At 35.0% G+C, this 17,969-nt stretch overlaps 4 protein-coding genes across 4 annotated transcripts; all 4 read right to left on the reverse strand.

The window, feature by feature from the left end:
- Window positions 1-2,853: 2,853 nt before the first annotated feature.
- Window positions 2,854-3,687, reverse strand: LOC146993298 (uncharacterized protein F54H12.2-like). Its single transcript, XM_085808192.1, has one exon. The coding sequence runs from the start codon at window positions 3,685-3,687 to the stop codon at window positions 2,854-2,856; it is 834 nt and encodes a 277-aa protein (XP_085664318.1).
- Window positions 3,688-7,304: 3,617 nt separating this feature from the next.
- Window positions 7,305-8,603, reverse strand: LOC146993299 (uncharacterized protein F54H12.2-like). The gene has a single exon (XM_085808193.1). It carries the CDS (start codon window positions 8,601-8,603, stop codon window positions 7,305-7,307), a length of 1,299 nt encoding a protein of 432 aa, XP_085664319.1.
- A 3,999-nt stretch (window positions 8,604-12,602) lies between these two features.
- LOC146993300 (uncharacterized protein F54H12.2-like) lies at window positions 12,603-13,526 on the reverse strand. The gene has a single exon (XM_085808194.1). It carries the CDS (start codon window positions 13,524-13,526, stop codon window positions 12,603-12,605), a length of 924 nt encoding a protein of 307 aa, XP_085664320.1.
- A 3,624-nt stretch (window positions 13,527-17,150) lies between these two features.
- On the reverse strand, window positions 17,151-17,912 carry LOC146993301 (uncharacterized protein F54H12.2-like). The gene has a single exon (XM_085808196.1). The coding sequence runs from the start codon at window positions 17,910-17,912 to the stop codon at window positions 17,151-17,153; it is 762 nt and encodes a 253-aa protein (XP_085664322.1).
- Between the last annotated feature and the right edge of the window lie 57 nt (window positions 17,913-17,969).

A 17,969-nucleotide genomic window follows, 5' to 3' on the forward strand; every position in this document is an offset into this window, starting at 1 on the left:
AATGACCAGCAACTGTGATATCCTTTGGCACAGAATACAAGGCTAATTCTTAAACAACGTAGCAATGAGGCATCCATTGACAGCCTTCGAAATCGATCACGATGGGAGAAGACATGTTAGCCTGTAAGGATCTTAAGTTTTACTAACGTTTATTTTATTTTAAAACTTTACTATCACTTCTTATTTTCTACTTCCGGCCAGAATTAAAAGCTTTAACTTATTTATGCAAATTTGTCTGGCGAACGCCAAGTACTTACGTTGTGGCTTTTTGCCAAGCGAGAGAGAGGAAGGAGTTAGTAGAAACAGGCCGCTTGCCTTAGCAGTTTTTACTCGGTTGCTGGTTGCCTTCCAGGCCAGAGGTTTAATCCTCGTAATAATTTTAAACGTATTGTAGTGTTAACAGTTCTCTGTACTACATACGGCTTCCTGTTAATATACGGCCAATCTTCCACGTAGGCCCTTGTTTGTTATTCCAAAGTTAAGTTAGAGTTTAGTTAATATTTTTATATTCTTACGTTCACACCACAAGTGGTTGGTCTCTGTATTCCGAAGTCCGGAAATCATTGTAAAGAGTGAAAAAATAAAGGGTTTCGTATACCCTTCCTGTGTATCTTGTCTACTTCCCACATTTATTGAACACAGCTTTAGTAAGCTCCCTGTTCCGAGTCAGGTTTTTGAATGTTCCCAAAGCAAACAAGGAGAAACACTGAACCTGATAAGCCATTCGACGTCTCAAACTGAAATGAATTAACGAGGCTGATAAACATAGTATTTATCCCCAGGAAAGATACCTGTACGAAGGCGAAACGTTTCACTTGTTTCAGGTCGTAAATCAATCAACAAGTAGCTAAATGGAGTTGAAGTAGCATCCTGAAAAATTTCTTGAAAGGCCTTTACTTTTCCGGGGAACATTTGTCTAGCTAAATGCATAATTTGACTTTTATCTCGAGGATTTTTGTATAGGACAAGGTAATGGGAATTTAAATGAATATTTCTCATCTCCTTGCCTTGGCGAAAAAAATTTTGCGTTATAAAAATGACTGAAAGGTTTCGGTGATGACTTCCTTTTGTAAAAAGTTTCCTTAAGCGAGTATCACTTGCTAATTCAGACATTAAATCGTCTATGATAATTAAAGCATTTTGGAGAGTCTGCAGGTTAAATGGTAATCCTTCTTCAAAATTTACATTTTTCATGGAATTAAAAAGAGCTTCCGTAGCAATAAATAATATTGGTCGGCATGGGATGGAACATTATATGATCTATCAATTTCTTCACAAAAACCGTTTTACCCGAACCGGTAGGTCCGCTCAGAAGACAAGTAGAAGGATGTACGAACTTGGGCAGTTCCATTTTTGTAAATGACAGGAACAAGAAAATATTGACTTTTAAACTTTACAGAAAATCTCTAAACAGCCTTTAAGTATATTGGATATCAGAAGACATTCGCTCCTTGAATCCACAATATTTTTCGTAAATTCCAAACAGTGATTTTTGAAAACATTTAAAGAGCTTTGAACGCATTCACAAATTGTTTCTCAGCAATGTGTGTGATTTAAATAAAAATTGGAAAACTCGTGGCACTTGATAAAACCTATTGAATCAATCTTTTGATAAATTTTATAAATGTCAAGTGTTGTTTTATTTTGAAAACAGTTGAAATCTTGTTTAAATGTCCATTGGAGATGAGTCCAAATTAGGAGGGCCATACTTGAAAAAATCCACAAAACTAAAATAACAACAACAATTTTTTGTCTTTCCATGTTCGTGATGTTTAACAGACTGTGCTCACACTGTGTATGGAGAGCCCTTTTATACCCCAAAATGTGTTATCTAAATTGTTGTTACACGAGTTTTGTTTAAATATATGTAGAAACAACACAAAAGAAATACAAGACACAATTTTTCAAATTAAAACAACTTTATTTCTTAAAAATCATGTTTACACCATATCTTTTCTTGAAAAATTGAAATATTCGGAAATCATAATTCTTTCCGGTTAACAGTGATACAATGAGTTCCATACAAAGTCCTTGACATCGTTTAATAATAAAATAAATACAATATTGTCCACAGACATTAGAAGTTAAACTTTGAAGCGAAATCTTGTTCCAGAGAACATGACGATATTTCATGACAAAGGATGCGATATCTTCTCCATATACTTCAGGAGGGAGTCCATAAGAGTCGAAAAATTCAAGAGCCTGTTGATCTGCAAGGTAGACAGCTAGCCAATGAGTTCCTTTTTCATCATGTTTGTCCGTATTCAGCACCAGTGCACAAGGAAAATTTTGAATCACAGGTATTTTGTCAGATGGGAAAATACCCGCATAATATCTCGAAGAAATAGGATCTCGAGATAAGATTTGATGAATCTGTGATGAATTCATCAGTTTCCAAAATCATACAGAATATTTCGAGCTTTATTGATTTCTATCAAATTTTCAAATTCAGCATACACTAATAAGGTAACAGTTTGTTCTAGAGGACTGTCAAATTTTATTTCTAATCTTAAGTTGCTGTGTCGAATTAGATTTAAATGAGAGCCATCACAAAGATCAGGTGACAGGTCGAAGCGAAATAAGGAATATCCCTTTGAAAATTCTGATCTTGAAAGGTAAAGTCCTCGGTCGTCTGCATTTGTAAATAAATTCTGATAAGCTCGTATAAAATGGTTTTTCTCAAAATTAGGCTGAAGAGGATTATGAGGTACCGGTTGACCATCTACATAAACGCCGATAAAGTTCATATTATAATGCTTGAATTCAAAAGGAGACTTTTTATAGTTTCCATTGAAGGCATAATTATCGACGCAAGTCACAACAATACGATTAGGCATTTGGCCTATGAAAATGTTATCTTGAATAAAAGTCATATTTCCAGTGGGAATGGAATAGGCTTTGCATAGTACTCTTTGAATGGGATATTTGGCTGTTGATTTTTCTAGGCTTTTTGCATGTCCTAAGCACAACACCAGGGCTAACTCTCACTTTTCTTACAAACAAAGAAGCATGTTCGAGTACGACTTTAAATTCACCATCTCCCAGGAAACAAAATTCGGGTTTGCTGGGTATGAGTTTAATCTTCATATCCACCATATTCAGCAAAAGTCTTTCTTGATGAAACATATCCAAATGCAACCGGCCAATCATATCGACTGAGGCACTCAGTTTAAACAATTCTACTCGTTGGTTGAATCCTTCATTCGGCTGAGTATCTTGAATATCAAAAACATTCATACGTCCTGCTGTATCTTTAAAAAACAATTCTGATGAAAGTTGCGAAGTTTTCGTATCAAATCCATGATTCAGTAATTTTTCTATCATGGCTCTGTAGGGATAAGTGTTATTACTGGTGGAAACGAGTCTTTCATTTAAGCTAATATCCCCTTGAGAAAACATAGAATGTAAAAAGAGATTGACAGGTCCCACTTTACTTTCAGCCGTGATTGGCTTGCCATCATTTTTTAAAATTTTCACCTTCACATAGAGTTGTGTCTGTGATAAGTCAAAGTATTCGTCTCCGCTTCCAGAAACATTGAATTCAACAGGACTTCCTTCTGACACATTGGCTAATGGATGAAATTCAACCCACTGACCTTTTTCTATCACTGTTTGAGTGGGAGGTAACGAAAATAAATCCAATTCGGATTTTGCGCATTCTGAAGAATCTTTTAACAGAAAAGCCATTACGAGTCAAAAATATCACGTCGTTGACCAGCGGTCAAAAGACCAGCGGCCATCAAACGGCCAAGACCACAGGCAGAGGCGAAAAAGAAGGTATTCAAGGGTGATCGAACTGGAGGGAAAAGAAAGCTCCTAGAGGAAGGCACTGAAGGCCGAGCCCGCACAAGAAGGAGGATAAATCAAACACGAATCTTAGCTACCTTCCAGGACTGGGCAGAGAAAAGAATGTCCGAATATCACAAAGATAAGTAAAATTTTATGTTACTTTGCAAACTTAAGTTAATCTTTCATTCTTACTGCAAGTGGCAGATTTCAAGACGTTTTACCTCATGTGAGGTCTACCTTTATCGCCAAAAAGGCGAGAAATGAGTTGTTACCTATTTTGGTATTATGTTTTTCAATTACTCGCGAGTAAAACTAAAGTTGATGTATAATAGGAATGTGTAAATACTTGAACATTGTAAAAGTTATTGTATAAATTTTATTTAAAACATTCTGGCAAGAAAGAAGTTTTAGTCTGAAAGACTTTTGAAATGTAGTATTTCAATGTAGAAGAATTGGCACTTGCTTGGAAAAGAATAGAAGTTAACAATGTACTACTAATGTATGTTTTAAATTGCGTAAAATTAACGGCATGTTAATATGTTCTTATATACAATGTGAACTGTTATTTTAAATGTTAAGAAATACTGTGATATGGTAAAAGTGAAAGTAATGCCAAAAATTTTTAAACTTATTTGTGTGACTGAAAAAAAGAGAAAATTATTGCGAATATGTGTTAAAGGTTGAATGAATGTAGTTAGGCTCTCTGACGCTACACTTCAGAGTTAGCCACTTTCAGAATAGTACCTCAGGGCTTAGAGACGAAGATAAGGTGTGTTACGAGGTCTTGTTATGTTGAATTTTAACACGTTAGTGTTTTGATTGTAGGCGGCAGTGTTGAACACGTATACATAAACACATTCGTGTTTGGTGTTTTCTTTTACAACACATGTCAGAGAGCACGGGGAGAGATAATTAAATAAAAGTCATGAATGAAATAAGAATGTTAGGAGAAATATAAATATTCATGTGACTTGCCATTTAATTGTGTAACATTTCATTAAACTAGTTTTCCTTCCAGATCTCTGGAAGGAACCAGATTTCAACTAAAAGCTCCTGTTTAGATGCAGTACAGATGAAAAGTAATTGTCCATGGAGCTGATATTGTAAAAACAAATTTTTTTTTAAATTTCTAGTTTCTAGTGAGAAATGTTTGTAAAAGATTGGCCTCGCGTTAGATTCTAGAGCTAAAAGTTTTCAACAAGGTCGTTTTAGACCTCAGTTTCAAACTAATTAACTCTGGCTTGTAAGGATCTTAAGTTTTACTAACGTTTATTTTATTTTAAATCTTTACTATCACTTCTTATTTTCCACTTCCGGTCAGAATTAAAAGCTTTAACTTATTTATGCAAATTTGTCTGGCGAACGCCAAGTACTTAAATTGTGGCTTTTTGCCAAGCGCGAGAGAGGAAGGAGTTAGTAGAAGCAGGCCGCTTGCCTTAGCAGTTTTTACTCGGTTGCTGGTTGCCTTCCAGGCCAGAGGTTTAATCCTCGTAATAATTTTAAACGTATTGTAGTGTTAACAGTTCTCCGTACTACATACGGCTTCCTGTTAATATACGGCCAATCTTCCACGTAGGCCCTTGTTTGTTATTCCAAAGTTAAGTTAGAGTTTAGTTAATATTTTTATATTCTTACGTTCACACCACAAGTGGTTGGTCTCTGTATTCCGAAGTCCGGAAATCATTGTAAATAGTGAGAAAATAAAGGGTTTCGTATACCCTTCCTCTGTATCTTGTCTACTTCCCACATTTATTGAACACAACTTTAGTAAGCTCCCTGTTCCGAGTCAGGTTTTTGAATGTTCCCAAAGCAAACAAGGAGAAACACTGAACCTGATAAGCCATTCGACGTCTCAAACTGAAACGAATTAACGAGGCTGATAAACATAGTATTTATCCCCAGGAAAGATACCTGTACGAAGGCGAAACGTTTCACTTGTTTCAGGTCGTAAATCAATCAACAAGTAGCTAAATGGAGTTGAAGTAGCATCCTGAAAAATTTCTTGAAAGGCCTTTACTTTTCCGGGGAACATTTGTCTAGCTAAATGCATAATTTGACTTTTATCTCGAGGATTTTTGTATAGGACAAGGTAATGGGAATTTAAATGAATATTTCTCATCTCCTTGCCTTGGTGAAAAAAATTTTGCGTTATAAAAATGACTGAAAGGTTTCGGTGATGACTTCCTTTTGTAAAAAGTTTCCTTAAGCGAGTATCACTTGCTAATTCAGACATTAAATCGTCTATGATAATTAAAGCATTTTGGAGAGTCTGCAGGTTAAATGGTAATCCTTCTTCAAAATTTACATTTTTCATGGAATTAAAAAGAGGTTGATAACTTCCGTAGCAATAAATAATATTGGTCGGCATGGGATGGAACATTATATGATCTATCAATTTCTTCACAAAAACCGTTTTACCCGAACCGGTAGGTCCGCTCAGAAGACAAGTAGAAGGATGTACGAACTTGGGCAGTTCCATTTTTGTAAATGACAGGAACAAGAAAATATTGACTTTTAAACTTTACAGAAAATCTCTAAACAGCCTTTAAGTATATTGGATATCAGAAGACATTCGCTCCTTGAATCCACAATATTTTTCGTAAATTCCAAACAGTGATTTTTGAAAACATTTAAAGAGCTTTGAACGCATTCACAAATTGTTTCTCAGCAATGTGTGTGATTTAAATAAAAATTGGAAAACTCGTGGCACTTGATAAAACCTATTGAATCAATCTTTTGATAAATTTTATAAATGTCAAGTGTTGTTTTATTTTGAAAACAGTTGAAATCTTGTTTAGATGTCCATTGGAGATGAGTCCAAATTAGGAGGGCCATACTTGAAAAAATCCACAAAACTAAAATAACAACAACAATTTTTTGTCTTTCCATGTTCGTGATGTTTAACAGACTGTGCTCACACTGTGTATGGAGAGCCCTTTTATACCCCAAAATGTGTTATCTAAATTGTTGTTACACGAGTTTTGTTTAAATATATGTAGAAACAACACAAAAGAAATACAAGACACAATTTTTCAAATTAAAACAACTTTATTTCTTAAAAATCATGTTTACACCATATCTTTTCTTGACAAATTGAAATATTCGGAAATCATAATTCTTTCCGGTTAACAGTGATACAATGAGTTCCATACAAAGTCCTTGACATCGTTTAATAATAAAATAAATACAATATTGTCCACAGACATTAGAAGTTAAACTTTGAAGCGAAATCTTGTTCCAGCGAACATGACGATATTTCATGACAAAGGATGCGATATCTTCTCCATATACTTCAGGAGGGAGTCCATAAGAGTCGAAAAATTCAAGAGCCTGTTGATCTGCAAGGTAGACAGCTAGCCAATGAGTTCCTCTTTCATCATGTTTGTCCGTATTCAGCACCAGTGCACAGGGAAAATTTTGAATCACAGGTATTTTGTCAGATGGGAAAATACCCGCATAATATCTCGAAGAAATAGGATCTCGAGATAAGATTTGATGAATCTGTGATGAATTCATCAGTTTCCAAAATCATACAGAATATTTCGAGCTTTATTGATTTCTATCAAATTTTCAAATTCAGCATACACTAATAAGGTAACAGTTTGTTCTAAAGGACTGTCAAATTTTATTTCTAATCTTAAGTTGCTGTGTCGAATTAGATTTAAATGAGAGCCATCACAAAGATCAGGTGACAGGTCGAAGCGAAATAAGGAATATCCCTTTGAAAATTCTGATCTTGAAAGGTAAAGTCCTCGGTCGTCTGCATTTGTAAATAAATTCTGATAAGCTCGTATAAAATGGTTTTTCTCAAAATTAGGCTGAAGAGGATTATGAGGTACCGGTTGACCATCTACATAAACGCCGATAAAGTTCATATTATAATGCTTGAATTCAAAAGGAGACTTTTTATAGTTTCCATTGAAGGCATAATTATCGACGCAAGTCACAACAATACGATTAGGCATTTGGCCTATGAAAATGTTATCTTGAATAAAAGTCATATTTCCAGTGGGAATGGAATAGGCTTTGCATAGTACTCTTTGAATGGGATATTTGGCTGTTGATTTTTCTAGGCTTTTTGCATGTCCTAGCACAACACCAGGGCTAACTCTCACTTTTCTTACAAACAAAGAAGCATGTTCGAGTACGACTTTAAATTCACCATCTCCCAGGAAACAAAATTCGGGTTTGCTGGGTATGAGTTTAATCTTCATATCCACCATATTCAGCAAAAGTCTTTCTTGATGAAACATATCCAAATGCAACCGGCCAATCATATCGACTGAGGCACTCAGTTTAAACAATTCTACTCGTTGGTTGAATCCTTCATTCGGCTGAGTATCTTGAATATCAAAAACATTCATACGTCCTGCTGTATCTTTAAAAAACAATTCTGATGAAAGTTGCGAAGTTTTCGTATCAAATCCATGATTCAGTAATTTTTCTATCATGGCTCTGTAGGGATAAGTGTTATTACTGGTGGAAACGAGTCTTTCATTTAAGCTAATATCCCCTTGAGAAAACATAGAATGTAAAAAGAGATTGACAGGTCCCACTTTACTTTCAGTCGTGATTGGCTTGCCATCATTTTTTAAAATTTTCACCTTCACATAGAGTTGTGTCTGTGATAAGTCAAAGTATTCGTCTCCGCTTCCAGAAACATTGAATTCAACAGGACTTCCTTCTGACACATTGGCTAATGGATGAAATTCAACCCACTGACCTTTTTCTATCACTGTTTGAGTGGGAGGTAACGAAAATAAATCCAATTCGGATTTTGCGCATTCTGAAGAATCTTTTAACAGAAAAGCCATTACGAGTCAAAAATATCACGTCGTTGACCAGCGGCCAGCGGTCAAAAGACCAGCGGCCATCAAACGGCCAAGATCACAGGCAGAGGCGAAAAAGAAGGTATTCAAGGGTGATCGAACTGGAGGGAAAAGAAAGCTCCTAGAGGAAGGCACTGAAGGCCGAGCCCGCACAAGAAGGAGGATAAATCAAACACGAATCTTAGCTACCTTCCAGGACTGGGCAGAGAAAAGAATGTCCGAATATCACAAAGATAAGTAAAATTTTATGTTACTTTGCAAACTTAAGTTAATCTTTCATTCTTACTGCAAGTGGCAGATTTCAAGACGTTTTACCTCATGTGAGGTCTACCTTTATCGCCAAAAAGGCGAGAAATGAGTTGTTACCTATTTTGGTATTATGTTTTTCAATTACTCGCGAGTAAAACTAAAGTTGATGTATAATAGGAATGTGTAAATACTTGAATATTGTAAAAGTTATTGTATAAATTTTATTTAAAACATTCTGGCAAGAAAGAAGTTTTAGTCTGAAAGACTTTTGAAATGTAGTATTTCAATGTAGAAGAATTGGCACTTGCTTGGAAAAGAATAGAAGTTAACAATGTACTACTAATGTATGTTTTAAATTGCGTAAAATTAACGGCATGTTAATATGTTCTTATATACAATGTGAACTGTTATTTTAAATGTTAAGAAATACTGTGATATGGTAAAAGTGAAAGTAATGCCAAAAATTTTTAAACTTATTCGTGTGACTGAAAAAAAGAGAAAATTATTGCGAATATGTGTTAAAGGTTGAATGAATGTAGTTAGGCTCTCTGACGCTACACTTCAGAGTTAGCCACTTTCAGAATAGTACCTCAGGGTTTAGAGACGAAGATAAGGTGTGTTACGAGGTCTTGTTATGTTGAATTTTAACACGTTAGTGTTTTGATTGTAGGCGGCAGTGTTGAACACGTATACATAAACACATTCGTGTTTGGTGTTTTTTTTTACAACACATGTCAGAGAGCACGGGGAGAGATAATTAAATAAAAGTCATGAATGAAATAAGAATGTTAGGAGAAATATAAATATTCATGTGACTTGCCATTTGATTGTGTAACATTTCATTAAACTAGTTTTCCTTCCAGATCTCTGGAAGGAACCAGATTTCAACTAAAAGCTCCTGTTTAGATGCAGTACAGATGAAAAGTAATTGTCCATGGAGCTGATATTGTAAAAACAAATTTTTTTTTAAATTTCTAGTTTCTAGTGAGAAATGTTTGTAAAAGATTGGCCTCGCGTTAGATTCTAGAGCTAAAAGTTTTCAACAAGGTCGTTTTAGACCTCAGTTTCAAACTAATTAACTCTGGCTTGTAAGGATCTTAAGTTTTACTAACGTTTATTTTATTTTAAATCTTTACTATCACTTCTTATTTTCCACTTCCGGTCAGAATTAAAAGCTTTAACTTATTTATGCAAATTTGTCTAGTGAACGCCAAGTACTTAAATTGTGGCTTTTTGCCAAGCGAGAGAGAGGAAGGAGTTAGTAGAAGCAGGCCGCTTGCCTTAGCAGTTTTTACTCGGTTGCTGGTTGCCTTCCAGGCCAGAGGTTTAATCCTCGTAATAATTTTAAACATATTGGTGTGTTAACAGTTCTCCGTACTACATACGGCTTCCTGTTAATATACGGCCAATCTTCCACGTAGGCCCTTGTTTGTTATTCCAAAGTTAAGTTAGAGTTTAGTTAATATTTTTATATTCTTACGTTCACACCACAAGTGGTTGGTCTCTGTATTCCGAAGTCCGGAAATCATTGTAAATAGTGAGAAAATAAAGGGTTTCGTATACCCTTCCTCTGTATCTTGTCTACTTCCCACATTTATTGAACACAACTTTAGTAAGCTCCCTGTTCCGAGTCAGGTTTTTGAATGTTCCCAAAGCAAACAAGGAGAAACACTGAACCTGATAAGCCATTCGACGTCTCAAACTGAAACGAATTAACGAGGCTGATAAACATAGTATTTATCCCCAGGAAAGATACCTGTACGAAGGCGAAACGTTTCACTTGTTTCAGGTCGTAAATCAATCAACAAGTAGCTAAATGGAGTTGAAGTAGCATCCTGAAAAATTTCTTGAAAGGCCTTTACTTTTCCGGGGAACATTTGTCTAGCTAAATGCATAATTTGACTTTTATCTCGAGGATTTTTGTATAGGACAAGGTAATGGGAATTTAAATGAATATTTCTCATCTCCTTGCCTTGGTGAAAAAAATTTTGCGTTATAAAAATGACTGAAAGGTTTCGGTGATGACTTCCTTTTGTAAAAAGTTTCCTTAAGCGAGTATCACTTGCTAATTCAGACATTAAATCGTCTATGATAATTAAAGCATTTTGGAGAGTCTGCAGGTTAAATGGTAATCCTTCTTCAAAATTTACATTTTTCATGGAATTAAAAAGAGGTTGATAACTTCCGTAGCAATAAATAATATTGGTCGGCATGGGATGGAACATTATATGATCTATCAATTTCTTCACAAAAACCGTTTTACCCGAACCGGTAGGTCCGCTCAGAAGACAAGTAGAAGGATGTACGAACTTGGGCAGTTCCATTTTTGTAAATGACAGGAACAAGAAAATATTGACTTTTAAACTTTACAGAAAATCTCTAAACAGCCTTTAAGTATATTGGATATCAGAAGACATTCGCTCCTTGAATCCACAATATTTTTCGTAAATTCCAAACAGTGATTTTTGAAAACATTTAAAGAGCTTTGAACGCATTCACAAATTGTTTCTCAGCAATGTGTGTGATTTAAATAAAAATTGGAAAACTCGTGGCACTTGATAAAACCTATTGAATCAATCTTTTGATAAATTTTATAAATGTCAAGTGTTGTTTTATTTTGAAAACAGTTGAAATCTTGTTTAGATGTCCATTGGAGATGAGTCCAAATTAGGAGGGCCATACTTGAAAAAATCCACAAAACTAAAATAACAACAACAATTTTTTGTCTTTCCATGTTCGTGATGTTTAACAGACTGTGCTCACACTGTGTATGGAGAGCCCTTTTATACCCCAAAATGTGTTATCTAAATTGTTGTTACACGAGTTTTGTTTAAATATATGTAGAAACAACACAAAAGAAATACAAGACACAATTTTTCAAATTAAAACAACTTTATTTCTTAAAAATCATGTTTACACCATATCTTTTCTTGACAAATTGAAATATTCGGAAATCATAATTCTTTCCGGTTAACAGTGATACAATGAGTTCCATACAAAGTCCTTGACATCGTTTAATAATAAAATAAATACAATATTGTCCACAGACATTAGAAGTTAAACTTTGAAGCGAAATCTTGTTCCAGCGAACATGACGATATTTCATGACAAAGGATGCGATATCTTCTCCATATACTTCAGGAGGGAGTCCATAAGAGTCGAAAAATTCAAGAGCCTGTTGATCTGCAAGGTAGACAGCTAGCCAATGAGTTCCTCTTTCATCATGTTTGTCCGTATTCAGCACCAGTGCACAGGGAAAATTTTGAATCACAGGTATTTTGTCAGATGGGAAAATACCCGCATAATATCTCGAAGAAATAGGATCTCGAGATAAGATTTGATGAATCTGTGATGAATTCATCAGTTTCCAAAATCATACAGAATATTTCGAGCTTTATTGATTTCTATCAAATTTTCAAATTCAGCATACACTAATAAGGTAACAGTTTGTTCTAAAGGACTGTCAAATTTTATTTCTAATCTTAAGTTGCTGTGTCGAATTAGATTTAAATGAGAGCCATCACAAAGATCAGGTGACAGGTCGAAGCGAAATAAGGAATATCCCTTTGAAAATTCTGATCTTGAAAGGTAAAGTCCTCGGTCGTCTGCATTTGTAAATAAATTCTGATAAGCTCGTATAAAATGGTTTTTCTCAAAATTAGGCTGAAGAGGATTATGAGGTACCGGTTGACCATCTACATAAACGCCGATAAAGTTCATATTATAATGCTTGAATTAAAAAGGAGACTTTTTATAGTTTCCATTGAAGGCATAATTATCGACGCAAGTCACAACAATACGATTAGGCATTTGGCCTATGAAAATGTTATCTTGAATAAAAGTCATATTTCCAGTGGGAATGGAATAGGCTTTGCATAGTACTCTTTGAATGGGATATTTGGCTGTTGATTTTTCTAGGCTTTTTGCATGTCCTAGCACAACACCAGGGCTAACTCTCACTTTTCTTACAAACAAAGAAGCATGTTCGAGTACGACTTTAAATTCACCATCTCCCAGGAAACAAAATTCGGGTTTGCTGGGTATGAGTTTAATCTTCATATCCACCATATTCAGCAAAAGTCTTTCTTGATGAAACATATCCAAATGCAACCGGCCAATCATATCGACTGAGGCACTCAGTTTAAACAATTCTACTCGTTGGTTGAATCCTTCATTCGGCTGAGTATCTTGAATATCAAAAACATTCATACGTCCTGCTGTATCTTTAAAAAACAATTCTGATGAAAGTTGCGAAGTTTTCGTATCAAATCCATGATTCAGTAATTTTTCTATCATGGCTCTGTAGGGATAAGTGTTATTACTGGTGGAAACGAGTCTTTCATTTAAGCTAATATCCCCTTGAGAAAACATAGAATGTAAAAAGAGATTGACAGGTCCCACTTTACTTTCAGTCGTGATTGGCTTGCCATCATTTTTTAAAATTTTCACCTTCACATAGAGTTGTGTCTGTGATAAGTCAAAGAATTCGTCTCCGCTTCCAGAAACATTGAATTCAACAGGACTTCCTTCTGACACATTGGCTAATGGATGAAATTCAACCCACTGACCTTTTTCTATCACTGTTTGAGTGGGAGGTAACGAAAATAAATCCAATTCGGATTTTGCGCATTCTGAAGAATCTTTTAACAGAAAAGCCATTACGAGTCAAAAATATCACGTCGTTGACCAGCGGCCAGCGGTCAAAAGACCAGCGGCCATCAAACGGCCAAGATCACAGGCAGAGGCGAAAAAGAAGGTATTCAAGGGTGATCGAACTGGAGGGAAAAGAAAGCTCCTAGAGGAAGGCACTGAAGGCCGAGCCCGCACAAGAAGGAGGATAAATCAAACACGAATCTTAGCTACCTTCCAGGACTGGGCAGAGAAAAGAATGTCCGAATATCACAAAGATAAGTAAAATTTTATGTTACTTTGCAAACTTAAGTTAATCTTTCATTCTTACTGCAAGTGGCAGATTTCAAGACGTTTTACCTCATGTGAGGTCTACCTTTATCGCCAAAAAGGCGAGAAATGAGTTGTTACCTATTTTGGTATTATGTTTTTCAATTACTCGCGAGTAAAACTAAAGTTGATGTATAATAGGAATGTGTAAATACTTGAATATTGTAAAAGTTATTGTATAAATTTTATTTAAAACATTCTGGCAAGAAAGAAGTTTTAGTCTGAAAGACTTTTGAAATGTAGTATTTCAATGTAGAAGAATTGGCACTTGCTTGGAAAAGAATAGAAGTTAACAATGTACTACTAATGTATGTTTTAAATTGCGTAAAATTAACGGCATGTTAATATGTTCTTATATACAATGTGAACTGTTATTTTAAATGTTAAGAAATACTGTGATATGGTAAAAGTGAAAGTAATGCCAAAAATTTTTAAACTTATTCGTGTGACTGAAAAAAAGAGAAAATTATTGCGAATATGTGTTAAAGGTTGAATGAATGTAGTTAGGCTCTCTGACGCTACACTTCAGAGTTAGCCACTTTCAGAATAGTACCTCAGGGTTTAGAGACGAAGATAAGGTGTGTTACGAGGTCTTGTTATGTTGAATTTTAACACGTTAGTGTTTTGATTGTAGGCGGCAGTGTTGAACACGTATACATAAACACATTCGTGTTTGGTGTTTTTTTTTACAACACATGTCAGAGAGCACGGGGAGACATAATTAAATAAAAGTCATGAATGAAATAAGAATGTTAGGAGAAATATAAATATTCATGTGACTTGCCATTTGATTGTGTAACATTTCATTAAACTAGTTTTCCTTCCAGATCTCTGGAAGGAACCAGATTTCAACTAAAAGCTCCTGTTTAGATGCAGTACAGATGAAAAGTAATTGTCCATGGAGCTGATATTGTAAAAACAAATTTTTTTTTAAATTTCTAGTTTCTAGTGAGAAATGTTTGTAAAAGATTGGCCTCGCGTTAGATTCTAGAGCTAAAAGTTTTCAACAAGGTCGTTTTAGACCTCAGTTTCAAACTAATTAACTCTGGCTTGTAAGGATCTTAAGTTTTACTAACGTTTATTTTATTTTAAATCTTTACTATCACTTCTTATTTTCCACTTCCGGTCAGAATTAAAAGCTTTAACTTATTTATGCAAATTTGTCTAGTGAACGCCAAGTACTTAAATTGTGGCTTTTTGCCAAGCGAGAGAGAGGAAGGAGTTAGTAGAAGCAGGCCGCTTGCCTTAGCAGTTTTTACTCGGTTGCTGGTTGCCTTCCAGGCCAGAGGTTTAATCCTCGTAATAATTTTAAACATATTGGTGTGTTAACAGTTCTCCGTACTACATACGGCTTCCTGTTAATATACGGCCAATCTTCCACGTAGGCCCTTGTTTGTTATTCCAAAGTTAAGTTAGAGTTTAGTTAATATTTTTATATTCTTACGTTCACACCACAAGTGGTTGGTCTCTGTATTCCGAAGTCCGGAAATCATTGTAAATAGTGAGAAAATAAAGGGTTTCGTATACCCTTCCTCTGTATCTTGTCTACTTCCCACATTTATTGAACACAACTTTAGTAAGCTCCCTGTTCCGAGTCAGGTTTTTTAATGTTCCCAAAGCAAACAAGGAGAAACACTGAACCTGATAAGCCATTCGACGTCTCAAACTGAAATGAATTAACGAGGCTGATAAACATAGTATTTATCCCCACGAAAGATACCTGTACGAAGGCGAAACGTTTCACTTGTTTCAGGTCGTAAATCAATCAACAAGTAGCTAAATGGAGTTGAAGTAGCATCCTGAAAAATTTCTTGAAAGGCCTTTACTTTTCCGGGGAACATTTGTCTAGCTAAATGCATAATTTGACTTTTATCTCGAGGATTTTTGTATAGGACAAGGTAATGGGAATTTAAATGAATATTTCTCATCTCCTTGCCTTGGTGAAAAAAATTTTGCGTTATAAAAATGACTGAAAGGTTTCGGTGATGACTTCCTTTTGTAAAAAGTTTCCTTAAGCGAGTATCACTTGCTAATTCAGACATTAAATCGTCTATGATAATTAAAGCATTTTGGAGAGTCTGCAGGTTAAATGGTAATCCTTCTTCAAAATTTACATTTTTCATGGAATTAAAAAGAGGTTGATAACTTCCGTAGCAATAAATAATATTGGTCGGCATGGGATGGAACATTATATGATCTATCAATTTCTTCACAAAAACCGTTTTACCCGAACCGGTAGGTCCGCTCAGAAGACAAGTAGAAGGATGTACGAACTTGGGCAGTTCCATTTTTGTAAATGACAGGAACAAGAAAATATTGACTTTTAAACTTTACAGAAAATCTCTAAACAGCCTTTAAGTATATTGGATATCAGAAGATATTCGCTCCTTGAATCCACAATATTTTTCGTAAATTCCAAACAGTGATTTTTGAAAACATTTAAAGAGCTTTGAACGCATTCACAAATTGTTTCTCAGCAATGTGTGTGATTTAAATAAAAATTGGAAAACTCGTGGCACTTGATAAAACCTATTGAATCAATCTTTTGATAAATTTTATAAATGTCAAGTGTTGTTTTATTTTGAAAACAGTTGAAATCTTGTTTAGATGTCCATTGGAGATGAGTCCAAATTAGGAGGGCCATACTTGAAAAAATCCACAAAACTAAAATAACAACAACAATTTTTTGTCTTTCCATGTTCGTGATGTTTAACAGACTGTGCTCACACTGTGTATGGAGAGCCCTTTTATACCCCAAAATGTGTTATCTAAATTGTTGTTACACGAGTTTTGTTTAAATATATGTAGAAACAACACAAAAGAAATACAAGACACAATTTTTCAAATTAAAACAACTTTATTTCTTAAAAATCATGTTTACACCATATCTTTTCTTGACAAATTGAAATATTCGGAAATCATAATTCTTTCCGGTTAACAGTGATACAATGAGTTCCATACAAAGTCCTTGACATCGTTTAATAATAAAATAAATACAATATTGTCCACAGACATTAGAAGTTAAACTTTGAAGCGAAATCTTGTTCCAGCGAACATGACGATATTTCATGACAAAGGATGCGATATCTTCTCCATATACTTCAGGAGGGAGTCCATAAGAGTCGAAAAATTCAAGAGCCTGTTGATCTGCAAGGTAGACAGCTAGCCAATGAGTTCCTCTTTCATCATGTTTGTCCGTATTCAGCACCAGTGCACAGGGAAAATTTTGAATCACAGGTATTTTGTCAGATGGGAAAATACCCGCATAATATCTCGAAGAAATAGGATCTCGAGATAAGATTTGATGAATCTGTGATGAATTCATCAGTTTCCAAAATCATACAGAATATTTCGAGCTTTATTGATTTCTATCAAATTTTCAAATTCAGCATACACTAATAAGGTAACAGTTTGTTCTAAAGGACTGTCAAATTTTATTTCTAATCTTAAGTTGCTGTGTCGAATTAGATTTAAATGAGAGCCATCACAAAGATCAGGTGACAGGTCGAAGCGAAATAAGGAATATCCCTTTGAAAATTCTGATCTTGAAAGGTAAAGTCCTCGGTCGTCTGCATTTGTAAATAAATTCTGATAAGCTCGTATAAAATGGTTTTTCTCAAAATTAGGCTGAAGGGGATTATGAGGTACCGGTTGACCATCTACATAAACGCCGATAAAGTTCATATTATAATGCTTGAATTCAAAAGGAGACTTTTTATAGTTTCCATTGAAGGCATAATTATCGACGCAAGTCACAACAATACGATTAGGCATTTGGCCTATGAAAATGTTATCTTGAATAAAAGTCATATTTCCAGTGGGAATGGAATAGGCTTTGCATAGTACTCTTTGAATGGGATAGTTGGCTGTTGATTTTTCTAGGCTTTTTGCATGTCCTAGCACAACACCAGGGCTAACTCTCACTTTTCTTACAAACAAAGAAGCATGTTCGAGTACGACTTTAAATTCACCATCTCCCAGGAAACAAAATTCGGGTTTGCTGCGTATGAGTTTAATCTTCATATCCACCATATTCAGCAAAAGTCTTTCTTGATGAAACATATCCAAATGCAACCGGCCATTCATATCGACTGAGGCACTCAGTTTAAACAATTCTGCTCGTTAGTTGAATCCTTCATTCGG

This window comes from Stegodyphus dumicola, chromosome X1 (assembly GCF_044657685.1).
Source record: "Stegodyphus dumicola isolate Sdum_Otavi_A_Nest chromosome X1, ASM4465768v1".
NCBI classification, from domain to species: domain Eukaryota; kingdom Metazoa; phylum Arthropoda; class Arachnida; order Araneae; family Eresidae; genus Stegodyphus; species Stegodyphus dumicola.

Excerpts from the sequence above, each read along its gene's own strand:
- LOC146993301 (XM_085808196.1), bottom strand. The coding sequence starts at position 17,912 with ATGAATGGCCGGTTGCATTTGGATATGTTTCATCAAGAAAGACTTTTG.
- LOC146993299 (XM_085808193.1), bottom strand. The coding sequence starts at position 8,603 with ATGGCTTTTCTGTTAAAAGATTCTTCAGAATGCGCAAAATCCGAATTG.
- LOC146993300 (XM_085808194.1), bottom strand. The coding sequence starts at position 13,526 with ATGGCTTTTCTGTTAAAAGATTCTTCAGAATGCGCAAAATCCGAATTG.
- LOC146993298 (XM_085808192.1), bottom strand. The coding sequence starts at position 3,687 with ATGGCTTTTCTGTTAAAAGATTCTTCAGAATGCGCAAAATCCGAATTG.